The 20,614-nt window shown below is 39.7% G+C and overlaps 1 protein-coding gene across 1 annotated transcript in view; it reads left to right on the forward strand.

Annotated features, from left to right (window-relative positions):
* Positions 1 to 20,614, forward strand: part of LRRC40 (leucine rich repeat containing 40) — a 44,349-nt gene that overhangs the window by 4,533 nt on the left and 19,202 nt on the right. The window contains 6 exon segments of the mRNA XM_044672002.1: positions 178 to 307; positions 2,545 to 2,668; positions 4,807 to 4,949; positions 6,419 to 6,591; positions 8,060 to 8,150; positions 8,274 to 8,319. Coding sequence (XP_044527937.1) covers positions 178 to 307; positions 2,545 to 2,668; positions 4,807 to 4,949; positions 6,419 to 6,591; positions 8,060 to 8,150; positions 8,274 to 8,319 — 707 coding nt within the window.

Consider the following 20,614-nt stretch of genomic DNA (forward strand, 5'->3'; position numbering starts at 1 on the left):
AATTTTGTCTTTTTTTAAGTGCACGGTGTCATGAAAGAAAATGGAAGTACATTTAAAATAATAACAAATCAAGTTTTAAGGCCATGTAGTTTGGTAACAAAAAGTGACACAAAACTGGTATATTTTCTTAATTTTTTTTCTTTGAATTATTTAACATTTATTTTTATCTGTTGATAGTCATAACAAACTGAAAATGCTACCTGAAGAACTTACAAAATTAAGAAACCTGAAGGGCCTGTTTCTGCAGTACAATGAACTTACTTGTGTCCCTGAAGGATTTGGAGACTTGGACAAATTAGAGGATTTAGTAAGTTGTGCTTTTGTAATCCTGATGTGTTTTTTACTTAAATGAAAAACTATTGATCAGCCTTCCATTGTCCTGCCAATAACTTCTCTTTGATCCTCTGATGCTTCCTTTAGCCCCCTTCACCATCTTTTTTCCAAATAGGGCTAAGAGCCCTCTAGGTGCTAGCAAAGAAATGTTTTGCTAGATGAGATATAAGGGGAATGGCTAGAAGAGAATAAAACCAGTAGACTCCCCAGATCCAATTGTTGCTTATACTTGGCATCTGAATGGTGCACTTGGGGCCCAAAGAGAACATGAGGCCTTAGCAGGAGAACCAAAGCCAGAGCCAGGTTCAGATCCCACCTCAGATGTTCATTCTGCATGGGATGTGACTTCTTTGTGCCCCAGATTCCTCAGCTGTCAAACGAAGGACTCCAGAATGGACTCCATGGTCTTCTAGCCCCGAAGGTCCCTTCTACCTCTAACTCCATGTTTCTAGGTCTAGAATAAAAGATAAGATGGGTATACTTAGCACTTACATTGCAGTGCATTTGGGGACATCATTTCACAAAGGAGACTGACATCAGGTAGATCCCATATTTTCTAAAGAAATAGTGTTTAATGATTGGGGTTTGCTTGTCTTACCAAGGACTCAGAGGTGGAAAAAACAAAACCAGAAATGACCAACAGTATGTGAGGAAAGAAAAGGTAGATTAGAAAACACTATAGTTACTCGAAGTAAATAGCAGCCATGCTGGCCAGTGGCCCCACTGTGGTGACCCATTTTTGTACTATCCATAAGCATGACAGCTCTACCACACTAGAGGTTTGAGCTAAGGGAGGCATCAGTACAATCTCAGACCTTTCATCACCCTGGTGATAGAGATGTACTGTTGTGTGGGAATAATTGAGGAATGGATAAAAACTTTCTGTGGAGGTTGTAATGCAAAAGAAGCAAAGCACCCCCCTAACTTTAGTGTACCCCCTTTTATCCATCACAAGGTTTTGATTAATGATTGCTAAAACTTTCAAGTCCATTCCAGAGACCTTTAACCTGGACTCTTAAGTGCTGTAATGTGTGCTTATGGAATAGTTTTGGTGTGTTCAGGGTTCGCTGGGGTATTTCTCTTGTTGCAGATCGTTTTTTTAAATGACAAACTTACCCAAATCTGGAATTAGCAAATTCTTCCACTTCCTCCAGGTGTAAATTTGAATTAGGAAGCTAAGAAAAGTGAGGAAAGTGCCATTTAATCTACATGTTCTCATCCTTGAGAGGTGCCAGTTGTTCAATATTTAGTTTTCATTGTAGCACTGAATTGAAAAAATAGTCAAAATAATGACTAGCACATGGACACTAAAAAGGAGCTTTACAGTATCTCTCATCAAATTGCTAAGACGGTTATCTGACAACCTGGTCACCCTGGAATGATGCAGGTATTGAGGAAAAATGGACATGGAAATTAATTAGGCAGCCTTGGCTCCATGGAAGATGGGAGTTGGCCATATTGGCAAGTTTGATCCTTGCCTTTTATAAACATTGAGAAAGAACACTTTTCTGGGGGCAGCTGGGTAGCTCAATGGATGGAGAGCCGGGCCTAGAGACAGGAGGTCCTAGGTTTGAATCTGGCCTCAGACACTTCCTAGCTGTGTGACCCTGGGCAAGTCACTTAATCCCCATTGCCTACCCTTACCACTCTTCTGCCTTGGAGCCAATACACAGTATTGACTCCAAGAAGGAAGGTGAGGGTTGTAAAAAAAAAAAAAGGACATTTTTCTTCACATCTTATTTGTGTTTCTTTCACCTTCCACTTTCAGTTTTGAAAGTTTAAAGCTAAAGAGGAGCTGGGTGACTCAGTGGATTGAGAGCTAGGCCTAGAGATGGGAGGTTCTGGATTCAAGTCTGGCCTCAGACACTTCCCAGCTGGGTGATCCTGGGCAAGTTACTTAACCCTCATTGTCCATCCCTTTCCACTCTTCTGCCTTGGAACTAATACACAGTATTTGATTATCTCAAAAAAGCCAAATTAAGTGTTAACACCTGGTTTTATATAAATACTTGGGTGAAAAATCAGAATGATTTTTTAAAATAATCCCATTTAAGAGGTGATAGTTGGAGATAGGTTAGAGAAGAAAGCACTCCAATGTGAAATTGTTCTTTTTTGAAATATGCTTTGCCCTTCCCACAAGAATCTCAAAACCACATGTTCAAGTGCCTTGGAAGGAGCCATTTCTTAATTTTGTTTTTACTTTTTCAAAAGGATCTTTCCAACAACCGCCTTACAACTGTTCCCGGTAGCTTTTCTTCTCTCACTAACCTGATGAAACTCAACCTTGCCAGTAACCAGATGAAGGACTTGCCAGCAGAAATCACCAGGATGAAAAGTAAACTTTCTCTGTGTTAAAATATTTAAAGTTTAATGTAGCATTTCATATTTTAAACTAAGATATTTTGTCATAGATGAAGCTGGATAAGTATAATAATGTGTTTGAAGGTGCTAAATGGTCCTTGTCTTGACCCAGGAGCCCTCTTCATAGATTTGATGCACTTTGGCTACTTGGTAAACCTTTTGAGAAGTTCACTTTGGAAAACTTAAAAAGTGAAACAAAACGAACAAAGTTCTGATGGTTTTGTCACACCTGTAAGCCGAACAACTGATTAATTTTGGGGTGTTTGCTATGACTGTGTCTTAACTGCCATAAGGCATGTTCTTACCAGGGCAGAGGTAGGGAATCATGATTGCAGCCATGTGGCTTTCCCAGTGAAAAGCTCAAGGACTCAGTATCTTCTGCCTGAATTCCCAGAGGGTGACTTTCTGATGGAGCCCAGAGGACCATATCATTGGTTTTGTACACTTCAGAAGAGAAGCAGTATGGCCCTTTGACCAACCTGTTAAGTAGCCAACCAGAACAAGCATTAAAATGCCTTCATTGTGGTGAGGGTTTTTTGAAAGATCTGCCAGTGGAGTGCTTCTCTGGCAGATCCTTCTATCTGGAAAGGCTTTGAGACCAAGCCCAGTGATATACTCTGCCATCAAGGACCAGCAGAACTACATTCAGCCTGGCTCCTCATTTTAAATAAGGCCTCTGGGGGAGCAATTGTTTTAGCTACAGAAACTCTCCAAGAAAGACTGCTTCCTAAGGCAAAGAAAGGTTGTAACCTGGTCTTGGTTGGTGGAGAGAATTCCTATATCAGCTATCATAGATCTTTGAAGCATCAAAGCAAGTGTTTTTAAAGGTATATTTTTGAGTCAATTTTTAGGACAGAAAGCAAAATTTGATACCTTTTTCTCTAAGAGTCTTTGTATTTTCTTTATCATTTTACCCAGAATTTGAAATTTGGCATAAAAAGCCTTTTCAGGGGTTGGTCCTTAACTTTACACCTGGCTTGACCCCCAGATGTCAGCAGGGATGCTTTTTCTTGCTTACTTAGGCCAGTTGAGCTCCTCCTCAGGGAAGGGTTGCAACAGAAGAGAGAAATCAAGTTCTGCAAAGTATTTGGACAGTTTACTCCTCCCCTCACTCCCATCCTCTCCATTTGTAGGGTTCTCTGCTGGTCTGCCTCTTTATTTTCATTTTTTTTTTTTTGAAGACTCTGCTCTACACATTGTTTCTCTTCTCATTCACTCTTCCTGGGAGCTTGTTTTAAATCTATTACATGCAGGAATTTACTTGGGTCTGACTCGGTCATGAGCAGGGTCAGTCTTAGAGACCAAGATTCCCGAAGCCATTTTCTTTTTTGATTTTCTCCTCTACAAAAATCTTTGAATACTAATGAATGTAAGAAAAGCTGGGTAATCAGCCCTTGAATAATAAGACACTCAACACAACCTTGGGGAAAGGAATCATTTTCTGAATGTTTTTTTTTTCTCCTGACTTGTAAAATAATAACAGTTGTGTTTGGTTAGAGTCTGGTAATGATGCTGAGGTTGTCCATCCATTTCCCCACAGGCTGAGCTGGCATCATATATAATGAGGAGGTGCCGTCTCTCTTGTTACTCATTCACTACCAGTAGTTCGAAGAGCTACACAAAGTTACAAGCCTGGGCTCTTCAGAATTCCCAGATGAAGAATTTTAGAGCAATGAGAAGCATAAAAATAGGTCATCCACCATACTGCTAATGGCTCTTTCTAAGCCACTCTTGTCCAATGGGGGGAAAAAACTGAAAAGCACCCCTTCTCCCCCCCCCCCCCAATTCATATGGGTTTAAATGTATTTTGACTTAAGGAAGGATAATGGTAGTAAGTGAGAGTACCTTTCATGGACATCATTTTTATATGATGCATTAACTGAACTTTTTTGTAGACGTTTATTAAAGGTAAAACTGGTTTTTGATAGCTTGAATGTATGTAAACCCATTGGGTTTTTGGGAAGTGGGGGATTCATTGATTATAAGAATTCATTTTGCTGTAGTTTAATGTATTTTCATGGTGAGTTTGTTATTCATTGTTAACAAAGGTTTATGAATTGCCAAGTTTTGATCTTTTAAAAAAATCTGTTTCCCACCAAATAATTTCTATAGGATTAAAGCATTTGGATTGTACTTCAAATTACCTGGAAACTATCCCTTCTGAATTAGCTAGCATGGAATCACTAGAACTGCTTTATTTACGGAGGAATAAACTGCGTTTTCTACCTGAATTTCCTTCTTGTATGTTATTGAAGGTACCATCTGCTGTTTAATATAAAACATATTGCTTTTTAAAATGCTATTTAAGTAATAGGATGTCTTGCTATACAGTCACCTTTAAAAGTGCCTTTTCCAAGAGCTGTAATCAAATTAATGATGTAGATATTAGTGTTGATGCATACTTCTTAACAATGTTAGAAGAAAAAAAACTTAGTTTTAAAAATAATGATCTATTGTGTTTGATCTGACCATTCCTCATAGTCAACCATTGATTAGCAGGTCTCTTAAGAAACATTATAATTTTCTTTTTGGAAATTAATGCTAAAATCACTTTGTAATTCATGATATTTTGATTTCCGTTTATGAAGTTTCATTAAAATAATAACATCCAATCATGGAATCTCAGAGTTGGAAGCTTTCAGAGGTTTAATCCAACCCAAACCTTAGTGGGTACTCCTACAATATTGGCAAGAGGTAGAAATGTAGCTTTTCTTTGAAGATGTATAGGATGAGGAACTCACTACTTCCCATGTGATCTAAATTCTGTTTCTCTCCGACTTCCAGTTCTATGCTTCAAAATCAAGTAAAACAAATCTAATTTCATTGGATGGGTTGTAATTTTGTTAAGTAACAGTGACATCACTGAAAGATATATATCATTTAAAGCATGATCAACTTAGTGGGACACTGACATCTCAATTTCTAGTCAATAAAAAGCATTTCATGTTTCGGTTTTAATATCCTGTCATGAAATACTTATTTCATTAAGTAACACATTCTTATGACCATGGCAGCTTAATTTGCACTTAGAACTTTTCATTATTGGTTTTTGGTATCTTCAAGAAGGTCCCAGGCACATTAGGTAGAACCGCTGTGGCCAGTTTAGGAGAGATTATGGGCACCGCAGTGGACGGGCATGATTGACTAAGAGCAACATGTTGAGAAGGTACAGCCAAACTGAGACCCCAGGGCCCTTTGAGTCCTTAGGACAGGGAGGCATTTTGGGGGGACAGGCATTCAGATTGGAATTCAAGTAATCTGGATTCACTTATTGTTCTAGGCCTGGCTTTGCCACTAAACTGTTTTCTTTAACTTTGTGCAAAGCCTTAACCTTTCTTGGCCCAGGTCCTCCTACCACTCTGTGAATCTTTTATTGCTGCTCTGCCCTCTTCCCTTTTATGTAGCTTGGCTAAATCGTTTCTTCCCTCCTTTATTTCTAGAACCATTCTTCATAGAAGCTTTGTAAGAATTTTAAAATTATAACCATCTCTGGAAAATTTTCCTCTAGAGCTTTTTTTGTTCAGCTGTGAAAAAATATTATTTTCATTTTATGGAAAATTTGAGCAAATATTAAGATCTCTGCTCCTTATCAGTAATTTGAATTATTTTTGAATCATTTGAATTTGTTTGCCTTTAATTGACATTTCTTCTTGTAGATGATGAATAAATTACATTTACTAAGAAGGACAGAAGTATGGGTAACTTTGTTCTTTCCTTCTTGTAGGAATTGCATATTGGTGAGAATCAAATTGAAGAAATCAGGGCAGGACACCTTAAACATCTTAAATCAGTCCATGTGCTAGACCTAAGAGATAACAAGTTAAAATCGATTCCTGACGAAATTACCCTACTTGAGGCCTTGGAAAGACTTGATCTAACTAACAATGATCTCAGTAGGTAAGCTGAAGAGAAGAAAAAACACAAATGAAATGGGAGATAAAGGGAAGGAAATAATGTCTGTCTTATTTGAAGACTTATAACTAATGTAGCTCAAAGTCCACTAATAAAGATTTTTCTCAGGAATTAAAATTACACGGGGCAGCTGAAGTATCTTCTGATGCTACTGCTGGTGGAGCAGTGTCTCCCCCATGGAGGCCCCTATAGTAATGAAGTGGCAGGCTTAATTCTTGTCCTTCCATTATAGGAATAGGAAAATGGACATCAGCCACTTTATGTAATCAACTCCAGATAGTGTACCTTTTATCAAAATTTGTAGAAATTACCTTATAGAGTTGTATATTTACTTGAAAAAGGATCATGTTCTATTCTTATTTTTTTAAACCCTCACCTTTCATCTTAGAATCAATACTGTGTATTGGTTCCAAAGCAGAAGAGCAGTAAGGAGTATGCAATGGGGGTTAAGTGACTTATTCAGAGTCACACAGCTAGGAGGTGTCTGAGGTCACATTTGTACCCAGGACTGCTCATCTCTAGGCCTGGCATCCTATCCACTGAGCAACCTTGTTGCCCCCCCCCCCTTATATTCTTGTTATATGTATGTGGCCATATCTGATAATGATTAATTTTTTTTTCCTGACTCTTATCCAAAATCACCTTCAAAATAAATTGGTCATTTGCTCTTAAAAATGAATGTAATTGTTTTCTTGCCTCCTCCAGAATTTCCTGTATATCATTTCCTCCTTTGACCCTTTTGCCACCCTTAACATAGACACGTTGTTGTTTAATGAAAATAAAAGTTTAAAATAAAATAAAGCCAAGCTCTACTCTGCAAGTTCATGGGTACAGACTTGGGTGTTGTGGCTCTTCTCCAGATCTTTGTTCTTAGAGAACAGATGTCAAAGCATGTGAAGAGTGGCCGTGGTCTTTATTAGTGGACTTTGAGCTACATTATTTACTGCAACTGGTCAGTAAATACTCAGGCTCTCTTAAGTTTGGAGAGGAATTCTTTTTATTTAAATAAATGAAAGACTGCATCTGGGATACAATTGGGATCTCAGAAGAAAGTCTTCAGATTTCATTTGTAATATGTCTTCCCATCCAAATGCTCTATTATAACTTAGTGGGACCGTTAGATAATGCCTGAGGCATAGCTGTTGAGGAGGGCTGAAGCATTCAAAACTGGCTTTGCAAGCAAATATTTTATTTTTAAAACTCAATAATTATTCAACAATAGTATTAAAGTTTTCAAAGCTCATTCATTTTACATCATTCGACTATTAAGCACATTTTTCCTTTTTGAATGTGAAGCTGTCATTCAGTGAGGAAATATCACAGGCCAGACTTACTCAGGACTGTCTTTTGCAAATTAAGAGTAATGTTCCATTCACTGTTTTGTTAGTTTTTGCAGTCATCCATGTAGTTGAATTATATTTATATTTAACAGGGTTTGTTTTATTTTTACTAGTTTGCCCCATATATTAGGAACCCTTCCTCGTCTGCAATTCTTGGCATTAGAAGGAAACCCTTTAAGAACTATTCGTCGAGAACTCCTAAATGTAAGTGTCTTTGGAATTTAAGTTTATAATTTATTCATTTCACATTCAGCCATTTATTTTGGTCTTATGTAGAAAACTGCAGTGGTCACTCTGGGTAATGGCTTTGTTTTCTCCCCCATTTAGAAAGGAACCCAAGAAGTTCTCAAGTATCTAAGAAGCAAAATTAAAGGTATTTTATCTCCTTTTGTATTTTCAGGCTAGGAAAGTAGCAGCCAAAGCTTTCATATTAAATTAACTTCACTATACTACTTTTGATTATAATTAATAGGAATTAACCCCCTGGAAGTCTAGAATCTGGTCTTAAATTGTTTGAGGGGAAGTATGTGATCATGGATTTATATTGGTGCACGCATATAAATATCTTTCAGACCAATGGTGCTTAACCCGGGGTTGGTGAACTTAAAAAAAATACTTTCATAACCTTACTTTAATATAATTCGTATCCTTTTCAATCCTAAATATTTCATTTTATATATTTAAAAACATTCTGAAAACAGGTCTAGGCTTCACGAGATTACCCCTGGTGTCCATAGTACAACAAAGCTGAAGAAGCAGGGTTTTAAACCATGTTAGACTTACTCTAGAAATTCACGTTTTTTTAATCTCTTGATTTATGCTGCATTCATTCAATAGACCTTTTAAAAAATAGCGTAGTCAAGAAATTCTCCTTGAGCTCTGCTCTACCCAAGAATTTATTAAGCCCAGTAAGTGCTGAGCACCTCCCCAAGAGATAAAAAATCCCCCTTTTCATGTGATGTCCTAGTCAGTTGCAAATGTGATAAAAAAGAGTTTTCATTTCTTATATTTAGATGAAGCTCCTTGAATAAGTCTTATTGAATTCTTTCATTCATTTCTTTATTTGAATCGACTAGTTGTTTAGATACTGCCCAAGTTGGGTTTGGATTCAGAATTATTTTTGTCAAGACTGTGAGCTATTCAGGAAGTCATGTTGGGTGACACGCCTCAATTCAAGCCCTGCAACCCCTTTCTGCCTCGCTCTTTCTTAGCTCTCTCACCTGTGTTCTTGTTGTTGAGTCGCTTCGGGCATGTCTGACTCTTTGCAAGCCCATCTGGGGTTCTCTTGGCAGACACTGGAGTAATTGGCCGTTCCTTCTCCAGCTCATTTTCTAGATGAGGAAACGGGGTGAAGTGACTTACATAGGCCATATTGGAACTCGTCTTCCTGACTAAGGTGTAGCTTTATCTTCTGTGCCACTTGTCTTCGACTCCTAGGGAAAGGCTGTTACGATTCCTTGAAATAAGATAACTTGGAACGTGCTCTGAAGAGGGCCTTTCTGTCCTTAATGCTTGTCCAAGCCTATCTATTTCAAAAATATTTTATTCAAAACCTTGGCTTGAGCCAAGTAATACTTCTAAGCAATATTCTGTCCTCCAAAGTGCAAAGAGAGGGTGGGGTTGTCTAGCATGCGTGGCACAGCATAGTGCAGAGGAGGAGACTGGCTTTGGCTGTTGAGCCTGGATCTCTGGGGTTCTGCTGCCGGCTGTCTAGACATGGGAGCTCTGGGCCTCAGCTCCTCCTGTATCATCCATGTCAACGGGCTGACCGAGGCCGTTTTTTAAAGTTTATTTAATTAATTTATGATATTTTTCCAGGGTTACATGATTCATGTTCTTTTCCTCCCCTTCTCCCACCTCCCCTCCCATAGCCAACAAGCAATTCTGTTGGATTTTACGTGTGTCATTGATCGAGACCTATTTCCATATAACTAATATTTGCACTGGGGTGATCCACATCCCCAATCATATCCCCATTGACCCATGTGATCAAGCAGTTGTTTTTCTTCTGTGTTTCTGCTCCCACAGTTCTTCCTCTAAATGTGGAGAGCTTCTTTCTCATCAGTCCCTCAGAACTGTCCTGGATCCTTGCATTGCTGCTAGTACAGAAGTCCATTATGTTCTATTGTACCACAGTGTATCAGTCTCTGTGTACAATGTTCTCCTGGTTCTGCTACTTTCACTCTGCATCAATTCCTGGAGCTCTTTCCAGTTCACATGGGATTCCTAACTTAGGCCGTTTCTAAGGCCCTTTTAGCTCCCACATTCTATATAGGATCAAGTGAAGACTAGAATTTGACCAGTTATTTTACTTTACCCAAGATCTGGTTAGCAGCTCAGAGCTGGGATATTACTTAAACACTGTAAGCTGTTTCAGTGTATCGGGAATAATTTTTGATTTGAGCAGCATATATATGAAAAGGCACTTCTAGTTATCCTTCTGTGGAGTGGAGGAAGGAAACTGTGGCCCAGTGCAGGACTGAATTGTTCTATTTCCCCCTGACAAGTGCAGATTTCCTTTATTTTTGCCCCTTTGAAGTCAGAATCATCTTCTAGGCTGTTTAGTAATGAGAAGCAACAAATCTGTTGCTTTTTTAGCAAACTCTTCTTCAATTTTTTGCTTTGAAGACATTCAACCTGGAGAAAATCTTTTTAAAAAAATTAAGAATCCCTGGCATTATGTTTAACTCTATGTGTCACCATTGTTACTTATAGTATTAGGAAGATATAACCTCTCGTTTAAGTGGTGCATATTTTTCAATGAGCCTTTTAAAAAAATAATTTGCTACTCTTTAAAATGGCAATCTTTTTCATATCACAGCAATTTTCAGGATTTCTTTAGGAAAGAGACATTTTTTCCTTCCATCTTTGTACTTTTTTTTGCTTGTTTTCCTTAAAGAAGGACCTTCATATCATAATGAATATTTTTCATTACAATTTTTTTAGTCATGAGGATGAAATCTAGTTGTGAAAGAAATTGTTTTCCATTTTCTCCTACATAGAAAATTGTGAAAATAATTACAGTGGACATTTATTCACAATGCTTCCTGTGAATTTGATGTAAAACCCCAGTCTAGCAGTTTTTTCGTGTGTGCCAGAAAAGGAATCAGATGGTCAATAGGCATCTTCTGGTCTTGACAAGGCTACTCTTAACTGATCTTTTGGCCCTGGGAGAACTCCCAATTTCCTATCTCTAAAATGGGAATAGTATTTGCTCTACCACCTCTTGTTGTAAGGCTCCTGGGAAACAAGGAAGCTATGAGTCTTCCTGCATCCCCATTTCCTCTCCTCATTTTCAACCCTTTGTAGTCCTACTTCCAATCTCACCATTTAACTGAAACTGCCTTTTCCACAGATTCAGTTATACCTTAAGTGCCAAATCTTTCCTCTTTCTTCACCTCTCTCTGGCATTTGACTGTGTTGGCCTACCATTTCCTCTTTTTTTTTTTTTTTTTCAAACCCTTAACTTCTGTGTATTGGTTCCTAGTCGGAAGAGTGGTAAGGGTGGGCAATAGGGGTCAAGTGACTCGCCCAGGGTCACACAGCTGGGAAGTTTACCATTTCCTCTTGGACACTCTGTTCTCTGGGTTTTTGTGATCCATTTTTTCTTGGTTCTCTCCCCACAGTCTCTTTGTTGAAGCATTATTCATATTGTATCTCAAATCTCTGGCCTGGCCACTCTCTTGTTTCCATTCTCTCTTTGTGACTGCATTAGCTTCCTTGTTTTTAATGCTTATCTCTGGGCAGATAATTCCTACATCTGTGTATCCAGCTTATCACAAATTTCCTGTTGACCTTGTTGTTGTTGTTGTTTTGAATAAAAGTTTCCACCCAATTACATGTACAAACATTTTTTTTTTTAAACCCTCACCTTCCATCTTAGAATCAATAGGTGTATTGGTTCCAAGGCAGAAGAGTGGTAAAGGCTAGGCAGTGGGGGTCAAGTAACATGCCCAGGGTCACACAGCAAGGAAGTGTCTAAGGCCAAATTTGGACCCAGGGCCTTGTGTTTCTATCCACTGAGCCACCTAGCTGGTCCCTAAGGTAGGTCGTAATATAGACAGATGTTAAGTCCTCTTTTTGGGTTCAACAAATGAGTTGCCCCAAGTATAAGATTTGAGGAATGTGGAGAAATTCCAAGGATTTGGTAGGCTGTAAACTCACTTGAGTTAACTGTGTCATGAGGCCATCAGAAATGACTGCTTATAAATGCAAGTATACTATTCACTGCAAGTTGGGGAATATTAGTATTGCCCCTTTACTTTGTCTAGATTAGACACTTCTAGAGAGCTGAGTCTAGTTCTTCGTGTTCCATTTTCGAGAGAACACTGACAAATGGGAATACATCTGGAAAAAGATGACAAGGAAAGTTAAGGAGTTTGAGCATCACCAATGAAGGCACTGGCTGTGTTAAGCAGAAAAGAATGGGGGGGGGGCAGGCCATGATTTGCAATTTTCAAATATTTTGAAGTCACATGGAGAAAGGACTAATTTTATTTCACATGTCTTTGGAAGATAGAGTAACAAGAAGACCCATTTTACTTCTACATTATAAGATATGTCTCCACAATTAAACCTAACTAAGAGTGGAATGAAAAAGTCTAGGGTGTTGAAGTTCTTCCAGCAGAGGCTGGTTGGAAATTTGTTGAGAATACCGAAAGACCAAAGATTTTTGTTCAGATATATTTTGGGAAGGGATCTTCAAGATCACTGGGAGGAGGAGGATTCGTTCAGGTAGTTGGGGATGGACTGGATTGACCTTTGAGTTCTTTCAAGCATTGAGGTTTATGATTCTACTAGAATTCCTAAGTATAAAAACAACCTTCATTCTTCCTCTCCACTGTCTCCTATTTTCTTAGTTTCTTTTCCCCCTCCACACTGTTTTCTTCTCTTTATATTCTCACTCTTCTTATGTGGATAGAAATATTCCAGCAATAATTTTTTTAAACCCTTACCTTTTGTTCCAGCCAGTGTCATATTGGTTCCAAGGCAGAAAAATGGTAAGAGCTGGGCAATGGGGGCTAAGTGACTTTAAGTCACGCCCAGCGTCACACAGCTAGGAAGTGTCCAGCAATAATTATTTAATAGTTTTCTTTGGAGCAGAGTCATAGTCAATGTCAGTAGACATTTATTAAGGCATTATATGCACTAAACACATTGCAGTGCTTTGGAGATTCAAAGAAAGGCCTAAGACAGTCCCTGCTCTCAAGCAGTTTACAGTCTCCCTGGGGGAGATGGCATGGCAAAAGAAACCCAAGAGTGGGATAGGGTGGGAAGAAGGTGGGAGAGTTGCCAAACACATCAGGACAGGAAAGGATCTGACCTATTTATGATGAGTTTCTGGGGATCAGGAAGTCCAGGAGAGCAGCCTGCTATGAAAAGCTGAGGTGAATTCTGTGGGTGTCCTCCAATGGAGGGCCTGGGATGCGTTCCCAGATGTCACCCTCCCACCTACTTCATCAGCAGGACCGATGGGGTGAGGGGATGTGGAGCAGGATATCTTGCAGAATGATGAGTTGTTTCTAGAGATCATGAAACTCAAAAGAGAACATCCAGGAGGTAAGTTCTATTTGACTTTTATTACAAATTGGAAATTCATTGTCACAGAAAAAAATCACCTAAAACGACAACATTGAGAACTTGTCATGAAGAAAGTAGGGGTAAGATGATGGTTATCTCCATGGTACGGGAGACATTGAGTGGGACCATTTCTCCTAGAAGTATAATCCTCCATGGATGAATGCTCTGTTCCTAGGCTCTAGCAACACAGATTTACATGAACTCCGGCACTTCTGTAGTTGGTGACATCATAGAGTCATAGAATTTTTTCAAAAGTCAATTTATATATTCCTCTTATTCCATATTTTCTCTCCATTTTTCTTCCATCTTCAAATAATGGGAATTTTACCATGCCTGTACTCTGGGGATATTCAGAACTATGTCCTCTCTCATTTCCTTTTTTTTGTGGTTACTTATACTTCCATGATGTATTGTTATTGATTATTTAGGTATTAGCTGACTTAATCATTTAGTACTAGATATTATGAAGTGGAATTGCTCCATTTCTATTTGGAAGAGATTCTACACTTGAATTTCCTTTGAAAAGATTTATCTTGGCCAGATTTTTTTAAAAAGTGCATTAATATAAGGTAGGAGGAGTGGCAAGAATTAATTATTACATTTCATTGATAACATCTTCAACTTTCTAGGCCTGGATAGCTAGGTGACTCAGTGGATAGAAAACCAGGCCTAGAGGTGGGAGGTCTTAGGATCAAATCTGACCTCAGATACTTAACCTCATTTCCTAACCTCTACTGCTCTTCTCCCTTGGAACTGATACTTAGTGCTGATTCTAAGATGGAAGGTAAGGGTTTTTTAAAAAACACACAAAGCAAATCAGCCTCAGGAGAATATTATTAAAATCATCTTTAATTTCCTAGAGACTTGATTTTTTTCATTCACCTTTCCTTACACCTTCCTACCTTTTCCAATACCTTCAAACTGTGTCAGTTAGAAAATTGAATTGGTAAAAATTGAAAACTATGTTAATTATCGAGCTTACGGTAAGACCTTGATAATGAAGGGAACATCTTTCTCTTATGGTCTGCTTTCAGTAGATTAAATTAAGCATGTAAAGGTGTTCACCATATTGGACTGATTTTGGAAATTTGGATCCATTAGAACATTCTTGTGTTAGGCTTCAAAAATAGACCCTTGACTCTTCTGTAAACTCTAAAATTCAGAAAGCACTTTCACTTTGAACAGTAAAAGAAAAATCTTAACTGCAGAAAAGCTCATTAATTTTGATAAAGATTCATTACTCTTCCCAGTTCTCTGCACAGACCCCCACTGGCATACCATGAATGAAGAGCACCTGTCAGTCTAACAACTTGTACTTTAAACATGTTGGTGATATTAGTTTATTTTTTTCCACTTCTAAAAATCTGTGGAAATGAATATATTTTCCTAGTTAGGTAGAAGAGTTCAAATTTTAATTTTTTGCACTGATTTTATTTTATTTTCCCTTTTACAGGGAAATTATGGATTTTTCCTATCCATATATTGAATGTTGATCTTATAATCCTCTGACCTTTATGGTTGGTTCTTATTCTAAAAGTCTGATTTTGTGCTTCTGTTATTTATCAGCCTCATCAATTCAGCTAGCTATCAAAATATTTGTATTCAAAACATCTTCGTTAGTCTATCGTATATACATTTGTATTCTAGAGGTAAACACCAGTAACCTAAGGAAATATTATAGTTTATAAAATATTGCCAATTTTTTCTTGCTTCAATGTCGTTTTGGAGCATATTGGATTTTGTTTAGGACTTAGCTAAGTTCTAGTTGGTTTCTATAATTTAAGTTTGTTTATTGACTTATGATCCTCATCTTTAGGCGGATAGAAGCAAGATTCTGAACTTAAGCGATTCCTTGAATGAGTTTGCCCAGCTATGACTTACTGGATGATTTTGGCATCTTAATTTAATGAAACTGAACCTCCCCCACTGAAATAAGATTCCACAGTAATTAAAATCAGTTCTTTCCGTTAGGGAAAATTCAACTCACCAACAAGAGTCTGTTAAGGAAGCTTGCCTTATAAGAATGAAGATTCAACTTGATTGTAGAGCATTGAGAGGCTCCAGAGGTCATTCATTCCAGCCCCCTCATTTTATAAATGAGGAAACTGAGGGTGAGAGAAAAGCAATCCCTTGCCCAAAGTCATTCATCTAGCTGGTAAGGATTTCACAACCCTGGCTCTAAACTCCCCCTTCATTCCCACCCTGTCCTCTTTCCCACAGTGCTTAGTGTTAATGATGGGAATCTCACAGGGTGCCTATGTCCAGTCTCCATGACTGGCATCCTGTCTCTGCCTGCCTCTTCTCAGCTACCCTGTGAAGAGGTGTCTGTCTACACTAGCTGCTCGTTCTCTTTTGACTCTTCTCTCACTTGGTTGGGCCTGCCCTCACCGGTTTCTAGTTCGAATGCCCTTTGGTTCTCATCCTCTGAGCTCTGCAGTGTTTGATCACTCTCCCTCGTCTTCTCTGCCGCCCCTTCGTCTGGGGAGTGCAGGGGGGATGGGGTTTGCACTAAGCCTCTTCCTGCTCAGAAGCTCCCAGGTCTTCAATGATATTCTCTAGGTCTTGACGATACGGGTCTTCTCTCCTTTGAGCTCCAACTGCTTTTTGCACATCTTGAACCGAATGTCCCTGGGCTCTCTCTGACTTCTCACAGCTTTCCCTCACCCACTCTTGTTCATCCTGAGCCCTTCCCTTTTACTCTGAAGCACCCTGTCCCCTAAAGTGAAAACATAGACATGGCCTTGCCCCCTGTTGTTTGGAGCCCTGGAACATAGATGTGGTCCTTCAGCCAGTTCCACGGCCTTCTGCCTCCCTCAGACCACCGCTGTCTCTCATGCTCAGATCTCAGACGCTCTTACTTTTGACCTGAATATGGCCTCATGCTTCCCACCCCTTTGCCCAGCAGCAGTATTTCTACTGACTAACCTTTGGTGTGCACAACTGACCTGCTTCTTTCATCTCTTCCTTAAGGAGCAAAGGGCTTCAGCCTCTCCTCTTGTTATCTTATGAGGGCCCTGGCCAGGGTCATCTCTGGTGCAGATCTCCCTTACTACTTCATATCAACAGAGATTAACTGAATAATGCCATAAAGATAGCACCAGGAAAAGGAAAAATGTCCCAAATCTTCACAGGCCAATTTTTACAGAAAAGGTCACCCAAGTACACACCTACCTCACTGGCTAGCTTCCCCACTCCCAACCCTGCCTACATCCAGCCTGTTGTCCTCGGCCTTGCACGTTTGCTGCGCTAGGAGATGTTAGTCATGGCAGTGGATGGGATAGATACCGCGAGGATGGAGGTGCATGAATCAGATCAGCTTCACCTAGTATTTGGGATTTCCCAAAGGGAGTTGGCTGGGGAGGAAGTGCTGCACTGTCTAATACATTATAGGAGGAAATGGGCAACTCCTAGAAGTGATGCAAGTAAGGCTAAAAATGGGTTCTTCTGTAGAATCTTCTCAGTGTTTCCCTTTGGCAGTTTTTCCATCTGGACCCTTGCCCTTTTAGTGGTTTAGAGTCTGAATGGGACCATTCCTCAGGATTAGGATTAAGGAGAGGTACTAGCCAGGGTAGAAATTGAAGCTCAGAAATGCAGACTTGATAAAACACTACCTAATACAATTCAGGAGGGAAGAGATGACCACAAATAGACAATGATCACAGCTCCAGAGCCTCTTAGGATTTTGCCTCTAGTACCCTACCCTGAGTGGGCCCTTATAGGGTTGGGATCCATGAAATCTCAGTAGTATTTTCAACTGCTGGCAGGGAAAGACTTCTATGAGGTGAAGAGAGGGTAGGGGCAATCTAGGGGGCACTCATCAGATGTGAAAATGAATTTTTTTTTTTCTTCTTGTCTTACTAACTTTGTGGACTTTGGGGAATGGATTAAAGAGGGAGTCCTGCCAGCAGAGTGGAACTTACTTCGTTGGCATTACTTAGCAGACTGACAGAAGTTCAGAAGATGTGATGGATCTAACATCAGGCATTTATGAGGACTTTGACCAGTAGCCAGCAGTTGTTGCTATGGAGGCCAGAGTTTGGCTGATGAGAACTTTCCTCTTTTCCCCCAGTGGAAAGAACAGACAGAGATAAATCTACTAGATCATGGTCATCTCTGCTCATGGGGCTTTTCTTGGGATGTTCCCTTCCCTCTGGTCACATCTTCATTATCTCCCACAGTCAGAAGGTGGAGAGCTTGCTTAGCCTCAGGCATCAGTTCCCATTTGGATCCAGATAAAAAGTTAAGTTCTAGTTTTAACTTGGGGACAGTTTTTCTCCCTGGTCCCTATGGTTTCTTTTCTCTGTAGAGTTAAGAGTTTAAGCAATTACAAATTATTAATAAAATTCATAAAAACTCTGGGCCCTTAGTGGCCTTTGGTTACCAAGCCAGATATGTAAAATTGTGGGTACTTCAATAGCCATTCCTCTCCCTTGTTTTGTTCTAGCTGGACCCCACTGATAACATACAGAACTTTGATGCTCAAATATAGAGTGTATATAAAGAGAAAACCAATCAAGATCAATAATTTCAAGAGATGGCATATATATATATATATACACTGGGTTTTTTTTTTGGCAGTGCTTGTTAGCACACTGTACCCAAGGAGAGAACTTTGGTTAGAAAGGAATTAAGTCTCTTGTTGGTTTTCCACAATTCTTTTTTTAAAAAATATTTTATTTTTCCCCCAATTACATGTAAAAACAATTTTTAACATTCATTTTTTTAAAAGTTTTGCATTCCAAATTCTTTCCCTTTTCCCAGTCCTCACTTTCTCCCTCTCACCCCTTCTATCCCTGAGACAAGAAGCAGTTTGATATAGATTTTACATGTGCAGTCATGTAAAACATTTTTCCATATTAGTCATTTTGTTTCCCATAGTTTATAAAGGACAGTCACTTAACCCTTGATCCCTAACTTCTCTCTCTAAGCTTTCCTCTCTTTCTCTTTCATTTTGATTTCCTCTGCTTGTAGCTGTTTCTCATCTACTCCCTATTCAGGCCAAATGGTATGCTAGAACCTTTCATTTCCCTCACTAGAAAGATTGCTCTCTGAGACAGTGACATAAGCTGTTCCTTGAATGTCTCTTTTTGTCTTACAGAAGAACTGGGTCTTGAAAGCTTCAGGTGTATGAATATGCATCTTACAACTTCAGGGGTATCAGAACATCCCTGAACAATGGATTCATCCCCTTGATGTGGGAGAGGGAGAGGTTGGACCTCCATAAGGAGGTTGTGACTTTATGAAAAGGTGGACAGAAGTCCAGGGGTTCAGTGTGTAATGCAAAAGATGCAAGAGAGGTTTTGCTTTTGCAGGGGACCAACTGAAAACTTCTGGCAGTTAAGCCTTAGAATTCTGAGAGAAAGTTCAGTTGGTCCCTGAGGCTTGAACAGAGCGGAAGGATCAACCAGAGCTCTATTTTGGCTTTTGGTTTGCTTTGGCCTGTGCCTTGTCTTTGGACAATTTAAACCTAGCTAATTTCTCTGGACTTCTCTCTGATCTCCATATTATTTTCCTGTCTCCCTGCCTGTTTTCCCAGGGCTCTGGGAGGCAGTGTGGCCTTTGGGTTTTTAGTGAATAGATTTTGTGGGTTTAGTTTTCCCCAATAGGCAAGTAGGACATCCTTGAATTCAAACTATCCCTTTAGTATACCCTCTACCTTAAAGCAGCCAAATCTTCCCAGGCTGAGAGAGCAGGTTCTCTCTCAGTCTAACCTATTCCTGTGGCTCTCCCCCATCTTGAGTTTTCTCCTTAGTGGCTGTCAGAAACCCCAATCCCCTCTCTCCTTCCAGACCACCCTGAAACATTAATAAACCCTTGGTTATCTAATCAAACTCTTTGGAGAATCTTTGTGTTGAAGAATTAGGCAAAGGTGAAGGGGAAGGAATAATTCTCTTTTATTTCTTGAGGGAAATTGGAGGCATTCATCTTGGGAGGAAGTAGTTGCCCAACGCTTCCTCCTGAATCCCTTCAGTTTCACTGACAGGGAGGAGCCTTGTGGTTCCTCCTTTGAGGACTTGAGAAACTGGAAAGAAAGCCCTCAAGTCAGATTCAAACCACTTCTGACTGGCCCTATTCCTTGTGTCTGTAAAAGTACCTTTCCTGCCTGAAGTGTTCAGCCTGTTTCCCCTCAGTATCCTCTGTCTCTAGCCTGGGTGTCTAGTCTGTGTTAGCTGCCTCTCCTGAATACCTCACCCTGTACCCGTACTATCCAAACACTGCCTTGTCCATTCCTCCCTAGATTTTTAGCCTTCCCTTCCATTCCTATCCTATTACCTCAATCACCTTTACTCCTCCATCACTCAGCAAGCAAAGCAGATCACCCCCGAACTTTAGTGCCCCATTTTATCCATTACAAGTGTTATGTCATCAAGATAGAAACAGGTGAAGGAAGAGGGAGAATGATGAAGTAGGACAGAGCCCGCCTGACTCAGAGTAGATGTATCCCACTCCCTTCTTCATAAATGAATATTCAAAGGTATCTGGTTACTAAGACCCTTCAAAAAAGAGAGGAGAAAGATGAGGAAAGAAGCCGGGGGTGGTGTTGAATCTTGTTCACTGGTGGGTAGGTCGGAAGTGGAGACAAAAGCTTAGTCCCCCAGATGTCTTCAGGGATATGCTGCCAGGCACAGCTCACGAGCAGGGGATTAGTTTCTCGGCTATTCCAGAACAGGGGATGTGAGGAGGGGCTTGTATGAAAACAGCATTTCTTAGAAAAGGGTGGTAGGAATTAATGACATTCTGATTCCAAGAACCAGTGGGATGGGAGCAGAGAGACCTCTGGTTCCTAGCCAAGGGAAGAAAGGATTAGTTTAAAATTTTACAGTAAAAGTCCAACTCTCTAAAGTTGGAATCAGGCAGAGGAGTGTGTAGTGGTTAGGTACTAGGCAGATATTAAGCTCATATTAGAAGAAGCTGAATGAAGTGTAGACATTTAACGACAAGTGATTTCTCTTTCATCTTTGGCTCTTGGCAGTCTCCTAGGAATTTCTCATGGGAAGCCAGGCCTTGGGTTAGAGTCCTTCCTCTGGATTTTTTTGGTCTTTCCTGGGCTGTTGCTCTGCTAGTCCTCTGCTCTTCTTCCTTCCTCA

This window comes from Gracilinanus agilis, chromosome 4 (assembly GCF_016433145.1).
Source record: "Gracilinanus agilis isolate LMUSP501 chromosome 4, AgileGrace, whole genome shotgun sequence".
Classification (NCBI taxonomy): domain Eukaryota; kingdom Metazoa; phylum Chordata; class Mammalia; order Didelphimorphia; family Didelphidae; genus Gracilinanus; species Gracilinanus agilis.